At 39.6% G+C, this 26,528-nt stretch overlaps 4 protein-coding genes and 1 non-coding gene across 8 annotated transcripts; 2 read left to right on the forward strand and 3 right to left on the reverse strand.

Moving 5' to 3' along the window:
* Positions 1 to 72: 72 nt before the first annotated feature.
* On the reverse strand, positions 73 to 4,471 carry ywhabb (tyrosine 3-monooxygenase/tryptophan 5-monooxygenase activation protein, beta polypeptide b). The gene is made up of 6 exons (XM_043247020.1): positions 4,325 to 4,471; positions 2,681 to 2,981; positions 2,440 to 2,563; positions 1,449 to 1,612; positions 817 to 912; positions 73 to 734 (listed from the first exon to the last, which is right to left on the reverse strand). Exons 2-6 carry the CDS (start codon positions 2,972 to 2,974, stop codon positions 684 to 686), a joined length of 729 nt encoding a protein of 242 aa, XP_043102955.1. The 5' UTR covers positions 2,975 to 2,981; positions 4,325 to 4,471; the 3' UTR covers positions 73 to 683.
* A 1,100-nt stretch (positions 4,472 to 5,571) lies between these two features.
* LOC122350494 (eukaryotic translation initiation factor 2 subunit 2-like) lies at positions 5,572 to 9,652 on the reverse strand. The gene is made up of 9 exons (XM_043247019.1): positions 9,493 to 9,652; positions 9,043 to 9,214; positions 8,859 to 8,959; positions 8,146 to 8,278; positions 7,548 to 7,642; positions 7,288 to 7,436; positions 6,690 to 6,746; positions 6,517 to 6,602; positions 5,572 to 6,417 (listed from the first exon to the last, which is right to left on the reverse strand). The coding sequence occupies exons 1-9, from the start codon at positions 9,505 to 9,507 to the stop codon at positions 6,242 to 6,244; spliced, it is 984 nt and encodes a 327-aa protein (XP_043102954.1). The 5' UTR covers positions 9,508 to 9,652; the 3' UTR covers positions 5,572 to 6,241.
* Positions 9,653 to 11,340: 1,688 nt separating this feature from the next.
* On the reverse strand, positions 11,341 to 14,348 carry chmp4bb (charged multivesicular body protein 4Bb). Its single transcript, XM_043247372.1, has 5 exons — positions 14,040 to 14,348; positions 13,299 to 13,476; positions 13,089 to 13,203; positions 12,520 to 12,649; positions 11,341 to 12,336 (listed from the first exon to the last, which is right to left on the reverse strand). Exons 1-5 carry the CDS (start codon positions 14,221 to 14,223, stop codon positions 12,272 to 12,274), a joined length of 672 nt encoding a protein of 223 aa, XP_043103307.1. The 5' UTR covers positions 14,224 to 14,348; the 3' UTR covers positions 11,341 to 12,271.
* Positions 13,563 to 25,045, forward strand: pabpc1l (poly(A) binding protein, cytoplasmic 1-like). Of its 4 annotated transcripts, none has more exons than XM_043247370.1 (16): positions 13,563 to 13,959; positions 15,997 to 16,203; positions 16,366 to 16,559; positions 16,646 to 16,761; positions 17,398 to 17,537; positions 17,714 to 17,808; positions 17,877 to 18,014; positions 18,213 to 18,308; positions 18,904 to 19,173; positions 19,265 to 19,346; positions 20,499 to 20,618; positions 21,373 to 21,506; positions 23,948 to 24,050; positions 24,388 to 24,518; positions 24,603 to 24,676; positions 24,794 to 25,045. In XM_043247370.1, exons 2-15 carry the CDS (start codon positions 16,011 to 16,013, stop codon positions 24,660 to 24,662), a joined length of 1,872 nt encoding a protein of 623 aa, XP_043103305.1. In that variant the 5' UTR covers positions 13,563 to 13,959; positions 15,997 to 16,010; the 3' UTR covers positions 24,663 to 24,676; positions 24,794 to 25,045. The 4 variants fall into 4 exon arrangements, with proteins under 4 accessions (XP_043103305.1, XP_043103304.1, XP_043103306.1 ...); XM_043247369.1 differs by lacking the exon at positions 13,563 to 13,959 and adding an exon at positions 15,394 to 15,500; XM_043247371.1 differs by lacking the exon at positions 13,563 to 13,959 and adding an exon at positions 15,522 to 15,670 and having other exon boundaries at positions 24,603 to 24,680.
* On the forward strand, positions 23,635 to 23,741 carry LOC122351139. Its single transcript, XR_006251701.1, has one exon. It is a non-coding gene; the product is annotated as a U6 spliceosomal RNA (small nuclear RNA).
* Positions 25,046 to 26,528: the final 1,483 nt, after the last annotated feature.

Here is a 26,528-nt window from a genome sequence, read left to right on the forward strand (position 1 = left end):
GGGTTTGAAATGCTTGCGTTTATGGATATGGCATTGATAAAGCACAAAATCGAACACAAGAAAGCAGAGATCTCAGACATACTCTGTATTTGGTGAAAATAAACTGCCAGTTTAATAACCATACAATAAAACCTGTAAATACCGATGAATTATACTAAAAAAAATATGATCGTAACAAAAAAAAAAAAAAAAAAAAAAAAGGAGGATGAAAAATGCACAACCAGCTAAAGTGGAACAAAGGGAATTATCAGGAAGGACGATTAGAGTTCACAACCCCCGATCCCCAATACACTCACTCTCACTTTCAAACACACACACACACACACACACACTGTTACTCTCCGTTAGCAGCACACACACTCTTACAGTCACTCAGACATGCATAAAGGACAGGGTTTGATAATCAGTACACGTTAAATTCACAAACAAAATGAGTGGACCTGCTCTAATGTCAGCATGTCACCCTGTGAGCCACCCCCACCCCCCTCCCAGCCACGGGGGCTTCGCCGAGCGTCTTCCTGCGGGTGCTGATCATCATATGGTACAGGTATAGGGGAGCGGGGCTGGGAACTGGATGGAGAGGGGCGGGTGCTGTAGGGTGGAATGAGGTGGGAGGGTCGGTGGAAGCCATTTGTGTATTTAAGGTGGATGTGTGTGGGTGTTTGGGGATCAGCGCGGCTCCCCTAGTTCTCGTTGTCGCCTGCTTCTTCGCCCTGGTTTTCTGACGTCCAAAGCTGCGACATGAGGATGCATACAATGCATGAGCCAACAAAGCACCGAGACAGAAATATAAGAGAGCGCGCAGAATGTACTTACAGTGAGGTTGTCCCTTAGAAGCTGCATGATCAAGGTGCTGTCTTTGTAGGAGTCCTCGTTTAAAGTGTCAAGCTCAGCAATGGCTTCATCAAAAGCCTGTTAAAGAGATTCTGGTTTTCTCATTTGCGTTGAATCAGACAAATACACTGTACTGGAACGATGTTTACTGTAGTCATGATTTGCATGAAAATAAAATACACTTCTATATGATGAAGCATAAAAGGCTGTCCACGGACACATTCTCGTTTTTTATAGTTTTACATGTGTACATGCACGAGATGGGCATCTTTGGCGCCCGTGTGGTCTCTCGGTTGAAGGGTTACTCCACCTCGAGTAGCTTTATGGCTTTAGGGTTGAACCACTGATGGCAGATGAAGCATTCAGACTGGTGGTAATTATTTGGCAGTCAATGGGACAGTCACAAGCCTCCCGATTTTTATCTACAATATCTTTGATTGTGTTTCAAAGACGAACCAAGCTTTGGAACAACATGGGGGTAAATGATAAATAACCAAATTTTGCATTTTGGGGTGAAGCAACCTTTTAAAAACGGTGTCCAAATCGAGTTAAATACAAGAACCTTTCCTGTGTGGACAGCCCCTTATTCTTCTAGTGTTTAAAAAGGCACCAACCGTCTTAGCGAGGTGACAGGCGTTCTCAGGAGAGTTGAGGATCTCGTAGTAAAAAACGGAAAAGTTGAGGGCAAGACCCAACCGTATAGGGTGTGTGGGCTGCATTTCCTTCTTGCTTATCTCAAAAGCATCTTGATAAGCTTTCTGAGAATTCTCAACCGTGGCTGAAAGAACAAAAGGTTGATCTTGATTACATTAAAAAATATATATAATCATGTCAAAGATGGTCAGACAGATATAAGCTTTTTTTGGACCGAAATCAACACCCAAAAAATTTCATACTGTTCAGGGTTTGGCAACAAACCACTTCTTAATGTTTGAGCTGAACAGAGTTTACATACTGCTACTAATACAGATAGACAGACAGGTAAATGACAGGCAGGAAGATAAATAATACATAGAAAAATATAACAGCAGATAGAATGACAGACAGATAGACCTACACCTTTATTTATTGCTGTATTTCCCCCCATGAAAAGTTAAACATTGAAGGAGCAGACATTATGCATCAGAGTTAAAATAGTTAACATCATTTAGCCTAAACGCTCTCCACGTTTTTATGTTAGCTGCATACATTCGCACTGGTCTTAAAACAGCAGGCAGGCTGACTAAAAATGCTAATTCATTCTCTGTCGGTAGGTGGCACTATTGAAAACTACAGAAACAGAGCTGCTTTCACCAGTAATGCTACTTTACAGGCATTGCAAGAAAATGCCACACTTCATACACACTTGATCACATATGATACTTTTCTAGACAGTCGGTTCCCTTCAGTGAAAAATGCAGCACTCTTTAATCAACTAATCACAGACCTCTGCAATTGAATCCAACCATATCATAATTCCTGCATGAGTTTTAGGCAAATGTGTTCTAATCGTTTTGTGACGGTCAGTGTCGGTATTGCATAAATGCATCAATGTATGGGAAACACTGAAACGTCTGACAGAACAGAAAAACGACAGACAGACAGAGACGCATACAATGCACTTACTGGTCTTGGATTCTCCAGATGCAACCTCAGATAAGTATCTATAGTAATCGCCTTTCATTTTCAGGTAAAACACCTTGCTCTCTGCCTGAGAAGCATTGGGAATGAGGAACTTCTCCAAAAGACCCTGTTAAGAGAGGTTGGGATCATCAGGAAGGCTCATACTTGTGGTCAAACACGGTGAAAAGCCTTACACTTTCAATACCGAAAGAGAAAGAGAAAGAAGAGAAAGAAGAGCAGATACCAGCACATCATTGCAGATGTCCTGCAGTTCGTTCTCGATCTTTTCACGATACTCGCGCGCCATCTGTTGCTTCTTCTCGTTCCCCTCGGTCTTCTGCTCGATGCTGGAGATCACGCGCCAGGAGGAGCGGCGGGCGCCCACCACGTTCTTGTACGCCACAGACAGCAGGTTGCGCTCTTCGTTGGAAAGCTCCACGCCGCCCTCGGTAACGGACTTCATGGCTCCTGCCATATCATCGTAGCGCCCGGCCTGTTCGGCGAGCTTGGCTTTCTGCACCAGGTCACTCTTGTCCATTTTTAGACTGCAAATCAGACAGGAGTACATGTGAGAATTAATTCGTTTTTTAATCTATCTTTATTATCAACTGATATTGATTCTCAAATCTAAGTTTGCTATTGGTTTACGTCGTTGGGCGATTTCATAAGTTCAATAAATTATTACTTGCGGTATAAACAATGTGTCAGCTTTCGAATTTTAATCATGCAATTAAAAGAATAAACACAGTTGAGAGACACTTTAATATTGCATGACAGATTTGAACCACAAATTAAGGTGAAGCATGAACTGAACTTGATTAGTTGTTAACGGCACAAAATACAGTTTTATGAACATTGTGTTGAAGTTATCGAAACACACCATGTCTCATATGTGACCATAAAATCTGTGTTTTAACCACAGAAGTACGTCGATAAAGAACAAAGAAAAAGTCAGTTGCTTTTACACCTCAGAAAAGCCATTTAATTTCCATAAACTCAATAGTTAGCTACAAAAATGATCTCTAGAGCAGAGTATTTTGTATGGTCGTATATTGTCAGTGAGGAAGACCCTGTCAAAAATTAACATTAATTGAACTGAACAGTTTGCACTCTTTGATATGATATCAACGTAATAATTGACAGGGTTCTCTATACATTTCACAGCATTGCTTCAAAAGATATTTTCTTGAAGAAAAACACTCACATGTACTATATATAATCATATGAATCGAAATTAAATCGATTGTGAATCGGAGTCGAATGATATAGATCACAAAAACACAGTGATAATTGGTTTACGATCTAAGAAACGGTCAAAAAATTGTAACGCACTAACGTTACCAACCATGTTAAACACTCACTTGTCATATTCAACAAGGCCCGCTTAGAGGCAAACCAACGCGCGAGCAGCGACTAAATATTAAATCAAATACTATTTCACTAAACAAAACGGAACATCCAGGCCGTCGCTAAAATAATCGAACTGCGGCGAGGACTTCATAATTTGTCCTTTTCTCGGTCGAGACTTTCAGCCGATCGATTCAATTGAACTCGGGCTCCGCGGACACGAGCTAGCGCGCTAACCGCACATCCTTTCACTCGAAGGACGAACATCCTCGATAATACCTAACGGTCCTCAACCTCCTAAACGGCACTGCTAACGGTGTACTGTTGTCTAACACAAGACGCCGGCGGCGGTTTCGGATGTTTCATTGTAACGATTCAGCGCGTCTGACAGACAGCGAGGCCCGAAGCGCTTAGCAACCTGCTAAATCCCTCCGCTGGCCGCGAGAGCGGAGCACGAGATCGTTCGCGCGATCGGCGCAACGGAAGCGTGCCGCGTGAGACGCGCGAACAGCGACGGGGCGAAGAAAGGAAATACACTCACGTTGTGAACGGCGTTTAGTCTGACTTTAATCGTTAAAAAGACACAAATCGGGTCCCCGTCCTCCGCCTCGCTCTTCGGTTGTTCTGGGCAGTACCTCTTCCGCTTAGTGACACTTCCGCTTCCTGCAAACCGTTCCCACCGCCTGAAAGTTTTTTTTTTTTTTTTTTTATCATTATTATTATGTAAGATAGATTTAACATCGTGAAAATGCCAAGATAGACAAATACTGTCGCAAGGAACCACTGTTAAAGCAATTACGAGTTAAACACGTTTAAAAACATTAAGCATTTGTATTAGCGTTTGTGTTTTTAGCTCTGGCTTTTGAACTTCTTTAGCATTGTGTCTATTTGCAAATGCCACTGTACAAGTATAAGCGACACATTTCCTGCAAAAATGACAGCGTAGATCAAAGTTGTCGGTCCTTGAGGCCAGCTGATATCAGTGAAGCACATTCTCACGTGAGAGAGGTAAGGGGGGCTAGTTTTACTCTGGTAAAACAGGCACCGGAGTAATAGGCCTACTGCAGTTTAATCTCTAATATACTGAAATCAGAACAAAACCAGGGGTGAGAACCAGTAGGGCGCAAGTGAAATTTCACCAACCTTACAGGAGGGCATACATCTGGCACTAACAGGTTTAGTATGTTCAGTGTCAAGTCTGTTAATTTCTAATGAGTAACTCCAAAGTTATTAAGTACTTGTGTCCTTTTGCGGCAGAAAGAGCTCCTCAAGAGCTTTTAGTTGAAATATTGATCTTCAGTTCACCCAAAACGGTCTAATCGGAATATTCTTACAATTTTAAGTTTACTGTTCTCCATTTTAGTGTCATTTACTCCTGTGATCCAAGTTGGTATTTTCAGCATTATTACACAACTTTAGAGTCACATGAATCTTCAGAAGACATTATAACATGCAAATTAGCTGCTTAAGCAACATTCCTTTTATAAATTAATGTTGAAAATTCGTCAGGGGTGAAAAAGGTGGGGTTTTTTTTCTTTTAACAGATCTACTCGAGTCACTCAGATGACCGATTTCAAGGAGAAAACAGCGGATTTCACAGAAAGGTGCCACGTTTGCACCCTTGGACACATTCTTTTTTTAGGATTCTTTGAATAAAATGTAAAAAAAAAAAAAAAAATTAATTCTTTGAAACATAAATGCCTTTGTCCTTGTTAATAAAAAAATAAATTTACAGACTCAAACATTTGCACACGCGTCAATAAGCAAGACACAAGAACACAAAACTGAAACCTTTAGTCATTGTTTTTATTTAAAAAAAAAAAAAAAAAAATCCAATTTCAAATATGCCAACAAAAAGCTTTCAGTTCCATCTAAGCACTGCAAACATGCCCAAACATCTGCTGCCCAATATTCTACCGAAGAAATCAGTGCAATCTGTAATCTGTGTAATTACATGTTCTCATTTTCTAGAGATCGGAGGAGATTCACTGGATCACGAAACACTCGCTTGGATCCAGTCCATCCTTGCATTCCTGTGCATTGACCGTCAGTGACTAAGAGATTCGGTTTTCCTTCGATAAAACAAAGTCCCATATAAAAGGCTGCGGTTCATTTTGCGAAATTATTTTCATTTTCCATCCAATAATATCCCTGTATTTTTTCAGAAAAACAAATACTGATCTGAAAGTATATCAAATAGACATATGCTCTGGTTATCAGGTATGCTAAATGCACGGGGAAAAAAAATTCTGGAGAAAGACAAGCAAATCAGAGGCAGCCTGTTTGCGAGCCTTCTAGCTTCAGAGTCAGATTTATTAATAGAGATGATGCTCAAAAAACCTCCACAGTTCACTCCGAGCCGTGGGTCCCTGCGCTTCAGAGGAGAGCAACGAGGACAGTCGTCAACCAGAGGGGCAGAGCATCAGTCTGGGGAAGAGGCCGGGACAGGACGCTTGTGTTAGTTGGCTTTGGCTCGAAGCTGGGCTCTCTTGCCGGTGACGGCCTGGAAGCCGGTCTTGATGCTGGCTACAGAGCAGCGCGAGTGACAGGTTTCACATTGCAGGAAGTAGAGACGTGTGTCCTTCTGCAGAATTGTATCGGGTGAGCGGCAAGTGTGACAAGTCACATATTCCTCTGTAAAACACAAAAATAGCAAAAAATAAGTATTATAGTTAGTAGATCTGGTATTTGTACACCAACTACAAATTCATACGTGCAAAATATTTGACTTACTTATGTATCTTCTCAAGACATTTTCTATTTGTTTCTGTTGAAAGCGTCCCTTGATAACAAGCTGGTTGTTTCCATCTATGGATCCACTAGAAGCAAGAAGACATCGCTTGCATTACGGGAGAAATCACCATTTCACATTTGACAGAACTCTGGAGACGCAATTAGAAGCTCACCTCGTTCCCAACTCGGCTAACAGGAAGGCCAAAAGATGTTTGGGCTGTCGATGCAAGCTGAAGATGAAAACATGCAAGAATTTAACAGATACAATAACACAGATAAACAAGAAGTGGCAGGTTTGATTATATTCATATATGGGTCAGTGACAATGACAAATGTCCATGTATATATATATGTGTATATATATGTATGTGTGTGTGTGTATATATATATATATAAATAAATTACCATATAAAAATAATTGTTTCTGTTTATTTTTTTTAATATGCATTAATAAAAAATATTCTTCAGTTAATAATAAACACAAATTACAATCTTAAATAAGCATGTCTTGTTGTAAAAAACAATTTTAAAATATTTCAAGAGACTTATGGTTTTTGCATTTTATTGCACTTGATTTTGATTCGGCAGCCATGTTAGCCAAACGTTCGTTTTGTCCTTTTAGGAAGGATTTACTTTGAGATTTTAGTACAGTTGCGTCACTCTAAATTTAATTCAGTAATTAAAAACCATGCCTGCATCAGATTAACTGGTAGGAGCGTAAGGCCTTGGAACTGACCCCTCCATCATTTGTTACCTAATGTTTATACTCACAGTTTACAGATGTCAGTGAAGTTGACAAAAGATGTTTTCTTGGTCCCAACTCGGACCACCTGAGGAGGCTTCATCACAAACTTCCTCTTCTCCCCTGCCACCATATCAGGGTTCTTCTCCCTCATGATGTTAAACACCCGGCTCAGCAGCTACAAAGATGCAGGAATTAAAATAATGATTATTCCATTAGCACGGGGTAGAAGCACGTCAGACGTGTGAGGAAAAAGAAGGACCGCTCGTGGTATGAATAATCATCATACCTCATCGTAGGTGTAATCTCTCTCTGAACCGGCCCATGCTGGGCCCGACTGTGAACTGAATGTGATGCCATCTGTGCTTTTATTATCCTCGACAACTGCAGAAAAATACAGAGGAGGAATTCACGCAATCAGGTGTTTAATCGTAACCAAGAAAATATTTTTTTCTGAACATACATACACATATATATATATATATATATATATATATATATATATATATATATATATATATATATATATATATATATATATATATATATATATATATATGAATATAACTGTTTATACCAGACACCAGTGTGTTCAAGACAGTACAACATACCAATCTTCAATATGAAGAGACAAAAACTCTTGAGACCGGAAGCTACACCCGTTTTTTTTTTTTTTTTTAAATAGCTTAGCCCACTTTCACATCAGGAAAAAGGTGGATGTTATCTTGTGTAACAGTAGCTGTGCTGCACACGGCTTATAGATGACAACAATAATTGAAAGATGGCAAGACAGAATATTTGTCTTTCTCTTCAAACTCCTACTATTTGAAAAGGGTTAATAAATAATGTCATGCGGCGCACTCATTTTATGAAGCATGTGTTCATACCATCGTCCTTTTCCACTGTATCACTCTCCTCAACAAATTCCACTTTTTTTGACTTCTTTTTTTTAGTCGGAAGCATCAGATCAAACTCATCGTCCTCCACCATTTCCTGCTGCTCTCCCTCGATTTTCAGCTCCTGGCCAAAAATAACATGAAAAGAGCCAAAAGCCTTTAGAAGAACCAATACAACAAAATGAGCTCAACAGACGTCACATTAGCGGTTAATAATAATAATAATCATGCCAGAAAATACAAAAAAGTAATGGACCCATTTTACATTAACTATGTACTTATGTCAAAAAAAAAGGCAACCACAGAAATGATTACAGATACAATTAAACAGGTATTTTTAACATATGTAAAAACACGCATATATACATTAAGTGCATTTTATCATGATTAATATAAAGGTTTAAGTTATTAGTAGATAAACTATAAAAGGGAGTCCCATTTCTTTAAATAACGACAAATAAAGTTTTTATGAAACGTAAGTTGTGATGATCTTTTTTTCACTATTGTGAAGTGTAAGTGAAACGCTTTCTTGAACAAGAAAAGATGTTTTTTGACGATTACGAAGACGTGTTAGTTTTTTTAAAGTGTTAGCACAACAGTCAAAGATGAAGTGGGCCCAGTGCAATCACACAGATACGGTCACTTATGGCAAACATTTCATGAGCTTTGCATCATTCCCCGGCAACATCTTCACAAACGTATACCTTCATTCCCTCCTCGATGTCGTTTTCAAACACCTTCTTCTGTTTCTTCTTCTTCTTCTTCTGGTTGAAGAAGTTCAGATCGTCTAAATCATCCGAAGGCTCTGCGAGGATCAAAGCGTCATGAAACATTAGCTGAGGACCACAGATGAAAGTCGAGAAAAACGGTTCACTTGCACCCCCTCACCCTTTTTCTTGACTTCATCATCTTCAGGATCCAGCTCTCGCTCCTCTGCTGCTTCGGGCTCGGCTTCTTTCAGTTCAGTCTGTTGAGTCTCCTCGGCATCTCCATCCTCGTCGAGCATAAAGGGCTTCTTCTTCTTCTTCTTCTTCTTTGTTGTGGAGGGGTCGAATAAAATCTGAGGACGCACAACGCACCAGGCTCATTTCCTCAAGCGTGACTCAACACAATACTAAATACTAAGCAACACTGACCCTCGACTCTTTTTACTGCTCGAGCGATGCTGAGTATCGTGTACTTTATGTTCTGTATTTTAGACAATTAGGAATAACACGCACTGACGTCTAAACGTGCAACCATAGCTGCTCTTAATCTAAGCCAGAAGTCACAACAACCGAACATTTCCACGCAACTGTCAACAACAACAAAAAAAGGAGACTCTGACGACCACAATACCTCGTCCTCTGACATGATGACTGAATCGGACGTTGCTGTTTCTCGTGCTGTTAGATATCGCTGACACGGTTCACGCTACCGTTCACATCCACCGTCTTGCATCAGCACAGGGCGAGCTTAGCGCGCACGCGCACTTCCGGTGACACGTGATTACATCACGATGACGACAACATTACGCGACTTTACGTGATACTGCTGTTTTTCGATCGATTACAAGATTTGTCTTTTCATTTAGATTCACGCTCACTTTACTAGGTACACCTGTCCACCTGCTAGTCAACGCAAATTTCTAATCAGCCAATCACATGGCAGCAGCTCAGTGCATTTAGGCATGTAGACATGGTCAAGGTGATCTGCTGCAGTTCAATCTGAGCATCAGAATGGGGAAGAAAGGTGATTTAAATGATTTTGAACGTGGCATGGTTGTTGGTGTCAGACGTGCTGGTTTGAGTGTTTCAGAAACCGCTGATCTACTGGGATTTTTCACATACAACCATCTTTAGGGTTTACAGAGAATTGTCCGAAAAAGAAAATGTCCAGTGAGCGACAGGTCTGTGGGCGCAAATGCCTTGTTGATGCCAGAGGAGAATGGCCAATACTATCTCAAATAACCACTCTCTGAACGCACAACATGTCGAACCTTGAGGCGGAGGGGCTGCAGCAGCAGAAGACCACACCGGGTCCCACTCCTGTCAGCTACAATTCACACAGGCTCACCAAAACTGGACAATAAAAGATTGAGAAACGTTGCCTGGTCTGAGTCTTTCTGAGATTTCTGCTGCGACATTTGGATGGTAGGGTCAGAATTTGGCGTCAACAACATGAAAGCATGGATCCATCCTGTCTTGTATCAATGGTTCAGGCTGGTGGTGTAATGGTGGGGGGGATATTGTCTTAGCACACTTTGGGCCCAATAGTACCAATTGAGCACCGTGTCAACATCACAGCCTACCTGAGTACTGTTGCTGACCATGTCCATCCCTTTATGACCACAGTGTACCCATCTTCTGATGGCTACTTCCAGCAGGATAACGTGCGAATAATCTCAGACTGGTTTCTTGAACATGACAAAAAGTTCACTGTAGTTAAATGGCCTCCACGGTCACCAGATCTCAATCCAATAGTGCATCTTTGGGATGTGGTGGAACGAGAGATTCTCATCATGAATGTGCAGCCGACAAATCTGTAGCAACTGCACGATGCCATCATGTCAATATGGACCAAAATCTCTGAGGAATGTTTCCAGAACCTTGTTGGATCTATGCCACGAATGATTAAGGCAGTTCTGAAGGCAACCTGGTTCTAGGTGTACCTAATAAAGTAGCCTGTGAGTGTATAGTAGCTGCTTTCAGACATCTGTAAAACACTGCGAATGGAATCACCAATTGTTAGTCAAATAAGCAAGATTTATGTAAGAATTATAGTCTGCCTCGACTAGTATACTTTGTCACTGCTGAACTGTAACTAAAAGTTATTCTGCACCAAGATCTTGAACGTCCTCTACACTTCTTCTTACATAAGCAAGCAGCCATGTTCTTTATTGAAAAACATGAATGTAAAATATATAACAACAAAAGGAACTTCGCAGCAAATACACAGGAAAGAAGAGGGAACTAGATGCAGTACAAACACCATGCCTCACGATTCTTATTTTCATCAATCAGCCAAGAGGCATTTCACACTCATTTAAAGACATGAAGACTCGGTTGCATCAGCATGCAATTCTTTAAGGCATATAACACAGCAGATACGTCTTTAAATGCTTTCGTGTGCAAGAGCAGCACATAAGTTACTTTATATTTTAACAAGAATGTAGGTGAATGCTACAGAAAGACTAAAACGCCAGAGAAAAGGAATCCAAAAGTTTAATGATCTCTCAAATAAAAGCCATCTGATTTTTTTTTTTAACATACAAATGTACACATATGCCACATACGCCTCAACCTGAAAAGATACAGCATTTTTGCATCTCAAAAAAGTATATGCTCTAATAAGAGGAAAAAAATGTGGTATAGATTTTGTATAATTGCAACCATCTACTATCAGATCAACCTTCAGCACATCAAAGAATCAGGCCTGGAAAGAGTACAATAGGAAAGAGCTCTTATTAAATAGGTCATTCTCTGCAACTATATTGATGCAGCACCAAACAAAACATAATGGGCAGTCAGAATTTATATATTTATATATATATAACTGAGCTAATGTCAGTCATTTCAATTTGTTGTCACCAAACCATAATATGTCACCGTCAACAAACAGTGAAAAAGCTAATGCTGTCAGAGGTGCATGAATAACATTAATCTAATAAAACACACCGAGATCAAAGATTGAAGCAAACAACAGTACCAAATATATTTAATATATCAGATGAGAGCGTCTTGACCATGAATATGAAAACTGTGTATTGGCAAACATGCTTATCTCCATGACAAAACAAAACAACCGGTTTCTGAATAGTAGAGGTCAAAAAAAGAAAAGAAAAAGGGAAACGTATCAAAAGAGGAAAAATTAGAAACACCAATGCATTACCTAAATAACCATGGCCAAACATTTAAGGGTCACTTCATGTATTATGTCATTACGTATCAGATTTTATTGTCAGATTAACCTTCTTCACATCCATTTTCGCTGTAACTTGTTTTTCTGGGCTTGTTTTATCCTCTCTGCAAGAGCTATGGTAAAATTTGTTTTGTAGTGTTAACCCTCTGAAGGTTCTCAGGTTTGACCGCACAGGCCAACCACGACGAGCAACGAGAGTCTGTCCTAGTGGGTAAATTCACATGGCCCATGCCTTGAGTTCTTCCATGTCATCCTCATCCTCCTCTTCTCTCTTTTTTTGGGCTGGAGAAATACAAAGGCAAATGGTTACAAGGGTTTCCACGAGGGAAATCTTTCTACTAGTGCAATCCACTTTTCAAGTCCAGTTTTGCATGCATTGCCTCATATATAACATTTTGAAAGCAGTCATTAAAAGATTTCTATGTTGCTATTATGTTGATATGTACTGAACAGCATGAAACGAACCAACAGGTTTCTTGGGTAATGGGTTTGAAGGCACACTGGGCAGAGGGACGTCCTCTGTGCCACCAATTTCCAACAGGTTCTTGTCCAGCTCCTCCTGTTCCAACTCCTCCAATTCAGCCAAAAGCTCATCCTAGAAAGGAAAGGAATTGCATTGTTCGGTCAGCATCTATGAAAAATGCATTTAAAGAGACACATCTACACTATCAAGCATTTAGACAGTACCTCTGTTAAAAAAAAGTATTAGTCCAGTCAGGTAAATATTTCTATTTTGCTGTTATTGTTTTTTAAATTAAATAAAAATATGAATAAAAAATGAACAATAATATCTAATTTCCTAATAATATGGTTCTTCGTCATTTTGCTTTAACATTAGCAACACTTGAGCTACACGGCAAGGGCATCTTAAATGCAAGCAAGAACATCTGGGAGTCACAGAACCAATATCACAAGCCTTCTTAAAATAATGCGGAATCTTTTTTTTAAATTCAAGTCCTAATGTTTGATATTTTAAAATCCTAACAAGCTCTGTTGTGGAAAATCAAACATCATACAAGTTTGCCTCGACTCACCTCATCAAAGTCTTCTCCAAAACCTACAGGCCTTGAAATGGCGTCAGAAATCTCCTGCGCCAGCTCCTGCTGCTCTGTGATGTCCTGCATGAGGTCGTCCACTTTGTCTATATCCCTGAAAACAAATCAATGATATTAAATCGATACATATTTTTGCACATCAATGGCTCTAATCTGGGATACGGATTCGATTAAATTTTTTGTACTTACATGTTTTCATGCGCTGTCTTCATGGCCTTGGCTGCAAAGCCCATGTTTTTAAGCACTTCTGTGTTTGTATTAGCATTCTCCAACGCTTCTCGCTGGAACTCGATGGTAGAGAGAGTGCCATCTATCTGAGCCAGTTGCTTCTCATATCGCTTCTTTCTTTTCAGGGCCTGTAAAGCAGCTTAAAAAGGGACAAAAGACATGCACAAAATCAGTTTATGTTTATATATATATGTATGTATATGTGTGTGTGTGTGTGTGTGTGTGTGTGTGTGTACATACATATACAGACATTACCCTATAACTTAACTTATAACTAATCGACCAAGTAAGTTACCATTCAAGACAAACAAGAGATTCCCAGCATGCGGGATGTTTCATTATGGTAAACAATGCACTCGATTAAGTTCCCTGTCAATGGCTGTTATTTCTCAACACACCACATGACACTAATCAGACGTAACTAAGTGATACGAAACTCAATCCTTTATTTAGCCCAACTCTGGAAATCAGCTCCTTGGCAGCACGCGTTTTAACTTTCGCACCCTGCCCCACTCGAGCGCTACATTAATAACCGGACTTCACAGTTTCGATCCCCGCGGAGTTAAAGGCGAGAGACGCATGGGTGTAGCTGCCTCACTAACATCACTGAAATCGACGACAGGTGGGGCGAGAGAAGAGAGAAACCCTCTTCTAAAAGTTATTTAAGACGTATCACACGAAGGCTCGGATTTAAATACACACCTCGTTTGTTTTTCGTGCCGTTTTTCTTTGCTATCAACAGTTCCGCGTCGATCTTCTGCTCTAAGTACTCTTGTTTCTTGGTTAACATCTCCTCTGTCTCCCGGAGTTTCTGGATCGCTTCTTGTGGGCTCGGGCCTTTGCCTCCTTTGCCCCCGCCGCCGAACAGTTTGCCGAACACGGACATGCTGTTTTGTATTTTGCGAAACTAAACTAAATCCCCCCGAGTCGGTCTGTTTCTAGACACCGCTGATAACGTCAGCCGCTGTTCCGTGTTCAGTTGTTGATCGTCTCACTTCCGCCTTCAGGCCCGCTGACGTCACGGCCTCGTCACGGTCAGGCCACCTATCAAGTCGGCGGAACCCCCCCCCCCTCCTCCAAAAAAACCCCGTCAAGTCGGCGAAAAAAAATAATAATAATAAAATAAAAAACCTATCAAGTCGGCGATAAAAAACAAACCCTATCAAGTCGGCGAAAATAAATAAATAAATAAAAAATAAAAAACCTATCAAGTCGGCGGCTGACATATCTAAACCACAACTCAGGACTAAACAAATCACTTCACGCTTCTGCTTGGTTATAAATCACACCATTTTTTTAACCCCAGATTTTGTTGACGCCATAGAAAATGTTTTAAGGAAACGCTGGGTTTTACAAGAGGCCTCGGACAAATTTAGGTCATGATCTGGTTAACAAAGAATGAAGACGTTCATGATTAATAGGAAACGTATTTAAATGTTGAAATAAATAAATACATATCTCAATATACAGCAAATATTTAGTTAGCTGCAGTTCAACTTATAGCATCGGCTTAACATAATAATTCACTTATGTTTATGAATTTGTATTGAATTTGACATATTTTTAATTAATTTCATCTGTTGTAATGTTGGCCATGGACCTCTGTAGGATTGTTCAGTGTCTCAGTGATTTTGGTGATCTTTCTGTCTCTTTTTTTTTTAGCCTCTGACAAGACTGTATTTAAAAAAAAACCTCTTTAATTTTTTAGTAACCTACATATTTTGCTCGTAAAAGTTGTACAGGCCGTTATTTCTTGTTTTTTCTTCATTTCAATAATAAAGAAAATAATAATATGAAAGATTATGTTGACTACTGAGTCATAAGAGTCATGTAATTGATAGCATGGAAAGCATGGAAATGATCAGAAAGGCCACAAACTGACTAAAACATCGATATTGCGATATTAAACGTACTACATCATAATAATTTTTTTAATCGTAAGTAGCTAGTAAACTAATCAATGGACAGTGAAAAGTCACAGGTACTATTTTTTCTTGCGCGGAACAACACATAAAGCAGATTTAATTGATCCGCGATGGAGCGCGTTACACGGGACAGGTGTTCCTCGGTAATAATTAAAGTGACACAAAAACTGTCCCAACGGGGTGGAGCCCGTTTGCAGCTACACTGAAGAACATGCTTATGTGCTCCACATTACACCAGGTAACCGTGACCGACATTGCTAACAATGCACTTTTAAGTTAGGTTTCTTAACTTTTCCCCCCGAGTTTCTGGCGGGTGTCCAATGAAGTCTCGCTTAAGTCAATCAGGCGCGTGCACGTGAAGCTGAAGACTGGGGATCAAATCATGTTTTGTTCTTCGCGTTGTATAAGGTTTACTCAAAAGTGTAGCCTTTAATCAGTGTTCTGTGTGCTTGTGCATCCACCAGTATTAGCATGTTTGCTTTTCTCTATTGTTAGCACGGCGAACTACATTCGTTAACCATGAAAAACACTTACAAAAAGGAAAACTTCAAGTTGTATCCGTACACAATTATTAAAAATTAATGGACATGAGCCATTAACACTAATACTGCTAATAAAAATAAAGTTCTCATTGCTAATGTGTTGCTAGATTGAACTAAGAGAGGGCCTTGATGGTGGGAAGCGTGGCTCGTTTTCTTCTCAGGTGTGTCTGATGGTGAGGCGCTCTTTTGCAGAGTGCGTCTGAAGGATGAATAGCAGTGGACCAGCATACCCGTTAGCCTCCCTGTATGTCGGTGACCTTCATCACGATGTCACCGAGGCCATGCTGTACCAGAAGTTTTCTCCTGCTGGTCAGATCATGTCCATCCGCGTGTGCCGAGATGTCATTACAAGGAGATCCCTTGGATACGCTTACATCAACTTCCAGCAGCCCGCTGACGGTGAGTGCACCCTCGCTAGGGTCCTGTGAATGGAGGCGAGCTCGGTTCTGGATTTTAGGAAGCGTGAACCGTGATTTTGAATTTGGTGCATTTCTGATTAAATGCGTTTTTAATAATAGTGAATTACAGTTTTGGTGAATCTCGCTTTTCTCCATGTTAAAGCCGAATGCGCCCTTGACACGATGAACTACGAAGTCATCAAGGGTCGTCCAATCAGGATCATGTGGTCACAGCGGGATCCAGGCCTGAGAAAGTCTGGCGTGGGAAACATCTTCATCAAGAACATGGATGAGTCTATTGACAACAAAGCTCTCTATGACACCTTTTCTGCCTTTGGTAACATCTTGTCATGTAAGGTACATCCTTTTTCATTATTATTGCTTATTTTTAAAGCTTTTGGGATGATTTGTGGACTATGCGAATAATGCGTTTTCCGTCCTAGGTGGTCTGTGATGAGAATGGCTCAAAAGGTTATGGGTTTGTGCACTTTGAGACTCAAGAAGCAGCCAACAGGGCCATTGAGACCATGAACGGCATGCTTCTGAACGATCGCAAAGTGTGAGTATGGGCACCAGTCGTCTCGGCAAACACAAGATGTCAACTGAATCGTATCTTTTTACTTTCCCTCAGTAGCTATTGTTTTTATTAAATGGCACACAGTTCTATAAGAACGTAAGTTCTGGAAATATAAAATTAAGCATAATTGTATGAAATTACTTAACTGTTTTTTTTTGCGTTTGTGGGATATCAAACTTTTTGTTGGGTAACCAAGAAAAAAGGCCCAGCTGCTTTTATCTTAGATATTTATTTGTTCTCATTAGCAATCCATGTTTTTTATATTAAAATAATAAAGGAATTCATACACCTGTATGTCTGTTATAGAATTTATATTCATAGCATTTTCTAATTTGGCTTAACACTACTTTCTCATTCTGTCCATTGTCTTTCTCCACAAACTAGGGGTGAGCTGCTTAGGAAGTTTTTTTTTTTATTTATCTTTATATTTATGGACAGATGTTTTTTTTTGTTGTTGTTTTTTTTATCATTATTATTAGGTATAGTATTGAATGTCTTGCATTTCAGTTTTTCGCATTGTTTTTTTTCTTGCAAATTGTTTTCGACATACTTTCCATAAACATTCAACCTCAGTAATGCTGTGCACAACAGTAAACAAACTTTAATCGCCATTTGCAGTTTTGTAGGGCATTTTAAGTCTCGTAAGGAGCGTGAGGCAGAGTTGGGAGCTAAAGCCATGGAGTTCACCAATGTGTATATTAAGAACTTCGGTGAAGATATTGACAGCGAGAAACTGAAGGGCATCTTTTCTGAATTTGGTAAGCAGATTTATATAGGAATTGTATTTTTTCTGTAAAGACGTTTCAATGGGAATATACAATTGTTAAATATGCAAATTCACAAATTACCAGTGGGCGGTTTTAAACCGATTTAAGATGTGCAGTTCATCAGGGGTATTGATTCTGCTTCTTTTAAAGCTGGCTCTGGTTCACAGGTAAGACTCTTAGCGTCTGTGTGATGACCGATGAAAGGGGACGCTCTCGTGGCTTTGGGTTTGTCAACTTTGAAAACCACGGAGATGCCAGGAGGGTAAGAAAAGAAACCGTGCAGTATGTGCGAATAGAGATGGAGACTGAAGTCTCTTTTCTCTGTGGCAGGCAGTAACTGAAATGAACGGCAAAGAGCTGAATGGCAGAGTCCTGTATGTGGGCAGAGCTCAGAAAAGACTGGAGAGGCAAGGAGAGCTCAAGCGCAAGTTTGAGCAAATAAAGCAGGAACGCATACAACGCTACCAGGTACATAGACGTGTATGCTTGCCTGCATGGTAATTTGTATAAATTTGCAAACACGGCCAAAATCAGTGTCATCCTAATCATCTGAGAATGATTTTTGCATATGCTGAACTGTTGATTTTTTTTTTTTTTTTTTTTTTTTTTTTTTTTTTTTCTTCCAGAAATCTGTTTTAATGCTCGCATTTTAATTTTTTATTTTAGGGAGTAAATCTCTATGTAAAAAATCTAGATGACAGCATTGATGATGAGAAGCTGAGGAAAGAGTTTGCTCCTTATGGAACCATCACCAGCGCAAAGGTAAAAAAAAGTGCAACAATACACAACTTGAGTAACATTTAATAGGAGTCGTTGAATATAAAATTTTAAAATCAGACATCAGTTACGTTAGTCAGACAATATAAACATTAGTCACGAGTGTGTGATGTCGGTCACAATTTTTAGCATTTGTAAAATTTATTTGGGTTACATTTTTGTCAGAAAACCTGGCGTTTTGTTCATTTGGAGAAATTACGTTGTTTCAGATAGATATTCGGCTATAATTTGTTACATTGTAACTTTTCACCATCGAACCTATTCATGTTGAATAAATCCCAAATTTTCCCCTCTACATGGAGAAGCTGTTAGACCGTTCTTATCATTAGATAAACGTAAAACCATAAGCGTAAGCAGAATCTGATTTTACAAAGTGCAACATGTTTCTGGATCAACATCTTTGTCCACCCCGGAAGAACATTGATTAACCAGTCGGATTTAAAGAACCAGTTTGTTGTTTCCAGTAACTTATAAAATGAAATTAAAGTGAATTAAAGTAACATTCTAACATTTTCTGCAATTTTATAGTGTAACAAATTGTATAAAGTGTTGCTTCTGATTTTCTTGTATTATGGGATAGGTGATGACCGATGGAGGCCACAGTAGAGGCTTTGGCTTTGTCTGTTTTTCCTCTCCTGAAGAGGCCACTAAGGCAGTGACCGAGATGAATGGCCGCATCGTTAGCACTAAACCTCTATACGTGGCTCTTGCCCAGAGAAAAGAGGAGCGAAAGGCCATCCTCACCAATCAGTACATGCAGAGACTAGCCAGCATTCGAGCCATTCCCAGCCCTGCCATACCCACCACCTACCAGCAGAGCTCCGGCTACTACATGACCTCTGTGCCGCAAGTGGGTGCCAGGGTTTATGTGCATGTGTGGTTTTGTGTGGTGACTGCATTACTTCTGCAGTGTAAACGTCTATGCATATCTGCAATTCTAGCATCAGGTTCGCTCTTTTTACAACACCGTACCAAACCTGCGGCCTGCACCACGCTGGACAACTCAAGCTCCTAGGACTCAAGGTAAAGTCACTAATATGGTCTCATTAAAGCTGCAGACTTTTGAGTGCTCCAGTGATTAATAAACAGGACTGCGGGCATCTTGTGGAAGAACATTTTTAGTCAGAGCTACTTCTGTCTATGGCTAATCATGCAGGTACCGGGCTACTCCGCACCGGTATCTACTCGAACCAGTCTGAAAACAAACGCCTATTATAGGTGTACCGTTGTAATTCAGGACAACCCTGAAACACAGTTTGGAAAATGGATTCATGGTGTACTCGCTCATTATATAAATTCTGTACATTTTGAACACAAAGTTACAGAATGCAGCTTTAAAGGAATAGTTCACCCAAAATTGAAAATGACCCCAAAAAACTATAGAATAGCCAAGACGTGTAACTTAACGTGGCACAAAAATGCAATGCTTAAAATGGCTGATGAATCACAAGAAACCCCGCCTTCTAAACAAAATAAACCAGCCAATCGCTGATCTGTGAAGTCACTGCGTCTGACGTTAGAAGTTCTGGTTGCTATAGAAACAGTCATTGAGAAGTGCTGTGCAAGCGCACTGGTTGATCTCGCCCGGGAAAAAAAGTTTTTAAAACTGATCCTGGCTCTTCCAAGCTTGGTAATGCTGGTGGACAGTGGCCATTTTGAATCTCTGGGAATCAGATATCACATGTCCCCTAAAGCAGATCGAAAGGTTTTTGTAACTCTCATATTTCTGTTTTTTTTTTCTTGGTGACAATGCAGAGTTCTGGCTTCTTGGCTGACCTATGACTCTGCGTACAACACAACTGTCAGCCAAGAAGCCGGAAAATCTGTGCTCAGTCAGTCGTTTTCTTCAGGGGACATGATAACCTCCTGAAAGAGTTATCTGAAAGGGGAAAGTCATACACAGCTAGGTTGGCTTCTTGGTGAGTAAGATATGCCGTACATTTTTGGGTGAACTAATCCTTTAACATCAGAAAAGAGAAAAGAATATTATTTATAATTGGCTATATAAAAATTTTATATATATATATATATATATATATATATATATATATATATATATATATATATATATATATATATATATATATATATATATATATATATATATATATATATATATTTTTTTTTTTTCACTTTGCATTTGGATGAGTTAATTTCTGTTATTGGCTGTGTTAGCTCCATTCACAGCTCAGTTTGTGAGACAAGCGGTGCCCCGCAGGCCCTCCACCACCATCAGCACAGTCCGTCAGGCGTCCACTCAGGTTCCTCACATTATTAACAACACCCAGCGCATGGGTAAGGCTCTGTGTGTGTTTAACCTAAACTGGGAGGTCAAAATGTTCCCACAAGCATAGTAAAGCTGTGGGGATCAGCCAGTCCTCATTGTTGAAAATGGATTAATGTACTAAATGTTTTAGTTGCCAACTATAAAAAGTGTCAGAAGAAAGTCCCCACAAACATACAAAAACATTTGTGCTTAAACTTACAATGCACATCTTTATTTAAAAATAAAAAAAGGGGGAAATGGACTGTGCATTCTCTAGCCTCTTAAAGGGTTACTCCACCCCAAAATTAATAGTCATTAACCATTAATCATGTCGTTCCAAACACACAAAATCAACTTAGATAGTTGACGAAAACCGAGAGGCTTGTGACTGTCCCATTGATTGCTAAGTAATGATCAAAGCCCAGAAAAGCATGAAAGATGTCATCTGAATAGTCCATCTGCCATCAGTGCTTCAACCAAAATGTTATGAAGCTGCGAGAATGCTTTTGTATGGAATGAAAACAAAAATGACTATTAATGAATGTTTCATCTAAAATATCTTAAATTGTGTTCCGAAGATTAGCAAAGCTTTTTAAAGCTTTTTTTTGACATGAGGGTAAGTGATTATTGATCATTTTAATTTTGGGGTGGAGCAACCCTTTAATTACTTTGACTACATGTTAAAATGCATGCAGTTGTATCAGCTACAGTTGATGGATGTTCAGTTTTTGGCTGGAATGCGAATCATCTTTTCTTGTCGTACCTGTTTTTCTCTCGACTCAGCCAACATTGGCACGCAGACCGCAGGCGGGAGAACTGCGGGAGCTGTAGTCAGAGGAGTCAGTCAATACAAGTACTCCGCAGGAGTCCGAAATGTGCAGCAGGTCATCAATGCTCCAGCTCCTGTCGTTCACCAGGTAACACGCACACTTGCGGCTTTCTGTTTTGAACTCTGTATACTGGCATGTCATCCTGCCCGTCAGATTGTACTACCATGGCTTACTGCGCACGCACACATCAATATTGTTAATTTTCTCATGCTGAACAACATGGGTATGTTTAGGGTTGGGGTAGGTGTAAATAAACTATAATTTGATGTGTAGCAATTTTTGTTGAATTGTGCTCCCTTCACTTTCAATGGGACAGAGTGTCTGTATTGCCTTTACTTGGAGAAAATTAAATCAAAAAGTTTCCCACTATACTGCACCAATGATGGAGTCCAAATCTGTCCAAGTAATGATGAGCTGGAACCGCTATATCAAAGTCCTGCAAACCTGGTCACAAGCTTACAATAATGATGCCACGTTCTGTTTTTATTGCATCAAATAACAAAAAAACAAACACTTTAACAAGTCAACTTAATTGGAAATGAAAACGATCTAGAATTGATAGGAAGTGTACTTTCGTTTTTTTTTTTTTTTTTTTTTTTGCTTTCATTCCATTCGTTTACTTGCAGAGCTAGGGGTTTATGATCTGTACTGCAATCCCTGCATTCAAGTCATGTAGGAACATGAATGCCAACCAAAGTCATAATAGGAAACTCAGAATCCTAGTTTGGGGTGTATCGGTGAGTGTCGGGTTTCATTGGTTGTTTAATCAAAGTTTTCAGACGCCATCTTTTAATTGGCTGCTGGACAGAATGCTTCTCATGGGTTCACTGATTTACAACCACATGTGAAACGTAATAAACGTAGTCTCGCTGACAGAAGCCTCATCAGACTCTGAGCACTTGAGAACTTGCCGAGTAAGCTCTACTTTCAATGCAGTACTAATTACCATCTGCTGTTTTGGAATTACTCTCTAGTGATTGATGCATTACGCTTGACCCCAGTGTTGCCAACTTAGCAATTGTTAAATTCAGCTACTTCTCACACTTCCCTAGCAAGCTTTGCTTCTAAAAGCAACTAGCAACAAATTTAGGAATCCTTAGTTTATTTGGCAACTTTTGATAAGTGACTCAGGCAATGCATACATTTTTATCCAAATTACACAAGAGGAATCCAAAGATGACTAGCAGTTCACACTGGTGGCGATGATGATTTATTTTTATTGTTAGTTGGTTTTTGATGCACTTTTAAGAGCTTGTACTGTGATTGATCAGTTGGTACGCTGTAATATAAAAATAGAACAGATATTAGTAACTTTTCGGGACATTATCCAATTTAATCCAGTCACCCAAAAACACAATGCCTAATTTTTAAAATGTAGGTAAAAAAGTTTTATATTACCATTGTACATTGTGCTCCATTTGTACAGACTTTTTTTTAACAGCATACTAACTACTACACTGCTTAAAGCATAATTGTTGAGTCTTAGTATTACTAGTTTACTAGCCCTTCAGTAATTCGGTGTAGTTATGCAAATGCAGATCCCTGGACTGATGCATGAGTAACGTTTCTTAATGTTTTAAGCAGCACTCAGTACTGTTTCGGGAAAACGTTTGTTTGGTAGTGCGTGTGTGAATGAGTATAATGTGCGCGAGCAAAGTTTGAAGTATGTCTTGAACGGTCTCTCACGTTTGTTCGTGCTTTAGAGTGTATAGTATGCATACAGAAATCGGTGGTGTTATTAGGGACTGCGTGTATATAGTCACATTAGAATGGCCTGAAGAACGAAAACGGCTCTAAGTCAGTGGCTTTTATAAGTGCAACGTTAAGGATCACTCATTTATGCATTAATCATAAATAATTTGTATCGCGCTAGTCTTTCGTTTGAATAAAATTTAGCTAGCGAGGCACTGCAGCGCCGGGGGAGGGGAGCGGATCACATGACCTGAATGCGTCAGCACTGAGAGCCAATCAGAGCTGCCTAATCTGCATGCTGGCCTGTTTCTTGGCAGAAAAGCATAAATTATACCAAATATATAGTTTAAATGATCGGAAATGAGTCTGGATACTTACATATGCGTGTTGCAGCACCTCAAAAGTGCTTGTATTTATCCTCGTAAATGACTAAATCATTGACTAAATCATAATCGCTCACCACCTTCGAGATATCGTTCCCAGACACAGCGCTATATATACCAGACGTCTGGGCTAACAGTTCGTGCTTGCTTCGGCAGCACATATACTAAAATTGGAACGATACAGAGAAGATTAGCATGGCCCCTGCGCAAGGATGACACGCAAATTCGTGAAGCGTTCCTCATTTTTGATTTTTTTTTTTTTTTTTTTTTACTTTGACAAACATGCCTTAACATGTACAGACTTGAAGGCATTTGATTTAGCACGCATTTATGATGTAGCAGCACCTGTAGTACAACACCGCCCAAGTTTAGGCCACTACCATGTAGTGATTTGACTCTAAGGAGCATTAAATGGAGAAATGTATAACTGGCTGACTTTTGCTATTTCTTTAGGTAGTACCGAATACAGAGCCGGCGGTTCATGTGAGAGGCCAGGAGCCCCTTACTGCCTCAATGCTGGCGGCTGCACCCTTAAAAGAGCAGAAACAACTCCTGGGTACGAGACATGCACACACAATCACTTAAAAGTTTCAAGATGTGAGCCGTTTCAATCATTTTAGATATGCATCCTAAAGTTGAATATTACTCAGTAGAGGGCGCGACTGGAATAGCCCTATAAATGGTTAATAAATGACTTTCCACTGTAGGACTGTAATATTTATCCAGTGAGAACAAATCAGCTCATCCCCTTTACAGTGAAGTACTGAAAAAACGTTTTTTAAACGTGTTTTAGTGTGACATGGCAAGATGAAGTGGCAGAAGATTTACAATATAGCACACAATCTATGTCGTAAGTTTTAATGAGTTAACCAAACAGAGTTAATTTCATACAGGGGAGAGGCTGTATCCGCTTATCCAGGCCTTGCATCCCACTCTTGCGGGAAAGATCACAGGCATGCTGCTGGAGATCGACAACTCTGAACTACTGCACATGCTCGAGTCTCCAGAGTCCCTGCACTCCAAGGTTCGGCCATTTAAAACCTGCGCGCGACATTCAGTCCTAAAGATCAGATTGCGTGTAAGCATTGTGCTTCTCTGCACTGTTTAGGTTGACGAGGCCGTAGCGGTGCTTCAGGCTCATCAGGCCAAGGAAGTGTCTGCAAAGTGAGGGAGCTTTGTGAGGCAGGTCATCTACGGGCGTTTTTCAATCACAATGTTTGGTCTTAATCGCGCAAAGCCAATTAGTAGTTCATACTAATTGTGTGGCACGCATGTTGACCGATTTATTTCTATTTTCAGGCATGCACGCTGAAGGTCCGTGAGGATTGTTCCAGAAAAGGGGGAAAAGAAAACGGCGCTTCAGAGTCATGCTGTTTAATGCATGGTTTGCACACTGCAAATGTCCTTTTGCTCTCCACAGTGTTATGTTTGTTCTGATTTTGTTTCTATAAAAAAAAAAAAAAAAATAGAAAAAAAAGTAAAATGACAAAAAAAAGGCTAAAAAAAATTTAATTTCTGTGTGCAATAAAAATAATTCTGGCTTAATGGACATGCAAAAGACGTCTCTGAGTGTCTTTTTTATTATCATAGCCATTTTGAGTTTGTGGCAGGGACAAATTTGCAAAAAAAACCTTTATATGGCTTTTTATTAAAATAAGCCTTAAGTTAATGAATTCGTGTAAACGACTAAATGCTGGAAAGAGGATTTTTAGATGGTCTTTCATGAATGTGATGCAAGACTAAAACAGTGTTGTGATCAGCTATAAACATTTTTAAACGTTTTCTTATTAACGTTAGAATTACGTGTAAAATTGTGTGTATAGAATTAATGTATCTTCATTTTTGGCTGATCAGGGCTAGCAGTAGCTTTACTTGAAATGAAACGTTACAATTCTTTTTCACTACAATCGTTTTTGAAGAGAAAGTAGAATTACATGAATTAATGATTTATTTAATGCTTATTTTAGAAGATTTACTGGTATCTATGTTTTCGATCCCATTGTTTTTACTGGCTGATGAATGAGCTGTTTCCCTAAACTGCAAGGGATTCATTGGTTGAACTGAACATTATGTAACTTTCACAGACCTGCTCCGTTTCAATGTGGCTCTTTGCAAGCGAGCACTTCTCATGAGCAGCATCTCACTCAAAGTTGTAGTGTTTTACAACTGATTTAACTTCAAATAAAGTAGTCTAAACGAATGTGTGAAACCACAAAAGTGATCCTACTGCAGAACAGGGAACGTTTTAACAAAGCAATTAAACAATTTTGCTATTCTGCTTAAGCAAAAATTAAGATCAAAGTGACATGTTAACAAAGGCATAATCTTCACTTGAGAGACACATGGCAGAAAACACTTAGCTTCTAGTTGAGGGGAAGCTTAGGGTCGAGTCCCTCTAGCGGTCATCGGAGACATTACAGCTTAAACTAAAACAGCCCAAAACAAAGTTTTTCACTGCTTCTGCAACTTCAAATCATGTTTCTGTACGTTTGTGGATGGTCTGCTTGTCTCTGTATGTAATGGTCTCAAGAGAGCGAGAGAAGTAGATCTAATGTGGATGAGGATTTCGAGGAGCTGGGAGACGTGAACAGAGACAAAAGGCTAACATGCTAGCTCACTGTCCGTTTGATAAAGAAAATAAAAGTCTTTAAATTAAATTTTATTAAATGTAATGTTAAAATGAAAACGTGACAGGGTAATTTTAATGTGTCGGTAAATTACCCTTTTAATGTATTTCAGACAATTTTCTTTGCTCTTGTGAGAACTGCTATATCTTATGAACGTTATTTTTTGCAAACGAGGAGATCCCTCTTGTGGCAGATGCAGACACGGTAGCCTCTTAATTTACAAAAGAAGTTAAATATAACACAAAAGCTCTTGAGTGCTTGGGCTTGTCTCACAAGAGTCACGAGAGCAGTCCTGACGTTCAGCGCCGGGGGAGGGGAAAGAATCACATGACCTGCATGCGTCAGCACTGAGAGCCAATCAGAGCTGCCTAATCTGCATGCTCGTCTGTTTCTTGGCGGAAAAACAT

This window comes from Puntigrus tetrazona, chromosome 8 (assembly GCF_018831695.1).
Source record: "Puntigrus tetrazona isolate hp1 chromosome 8, ASM1883169v1, whole genome shotgun sequence".
NCBI classification, from domain to species: domain Eukaryota; kingdom Metazoa; phylum Chordata; class Actinopteri; order Cypriniformes; family Cyprinidae; genus Puntigrus; species Puntigrus tetrazona.

What these genes read in the sequence shown, in the direction of transcription:
- ywhabb (XM_043247020.1), bottom strand. Translation starts at nt 2,974, where the DNA reads ATGGACAAGAGTGACCTGGTGCAGAAAGCCAAGCTCGCCGAACAGGCC. An exon ending in ATCTGGAGAATCCAAGACCA is followed by an intron (nt 1,613 to 2,439) that starts GTAAGTGCATTG and finishes TTGTTCTTTCAG; the next exon opens with CCACGGTTGAGAATTCTCAG. An exon ending in TTCTAAGGGACAACCTCACT is followed by an intron (nt 735 to 816) that starts GTAAGTACATTC and finishes CTCATGTCGCAG; the next exon opens with CTTTGGACGTCAGAAAACCA.
- LOC122350494 (XM_043247019.1), bottom strand. An exon ending in TGATGAAGTCAAGAAAAAGG is followed by an intron (nt 8,960 to 9,042) that starts GTGAGGGGGTGC and finishes TGATCCTCGCAG; the next exon opens with AGCCTTCGGATGATTTAGAC. An exon ending in GAGATTACACCTACGATGAG is followed by an intron (nt 7,437 to 7,547) that starts GTATGATGATTA and finishes GCATCTTTGTAG; the next exon opens with CTGCTGAGCCGGGTGTTTAA.
- chmp4bb (XM_043247372.1), bottom strand. Translation starts at nt 14,223, where the DNA reads ATGTCCGTGTTCGGCAAACTGTTCGGCGGCGGGGGCAAAGGAGGCAAA. An exon ending in AAGACAGCGCATGAAAACAT is followed by an intron (nt 13,204 to 13,298) that starts GTAAGTACAAAA and finishes ATTTGTTTTCAG; the next exon opens with GGATATAGACAAAGTGGACG. An exon ending in ATTACCCAAGAAACCTGTTG is followed by an intron (nt 12,337 to 12,519) that starts GTTCGTTTCATG and finishes GTATTTCTCCAG; the next exon opens with CCCAAAAAAAGAGAGAAGAG.
- pabpc1l (XM_043247370.1), top strand. Translation starts at nt 16,011, where the DNA reads ATGAATAGCAGTGGACCAGCATACCCGTTAGCCTCCCTGTATGTCGGT. An exon ending in AACGCATACAACGCTACCAG is followed by an intron (nt 18,015 to 18,212) that starts GTACATAGACGT and finishes TTTTTATTTTAG; the next exon opens with GGAGTAAATCTCTATGTAAA. An exon ending in TAACAACACCCAGCGCATGG is followed by an intron (nt 20,619 to 21,372) that starts GTAAGGCTCTGT and finishes CTCTCGACTCAG; the next exon opens with CCAACATTGGCACGCAGACC.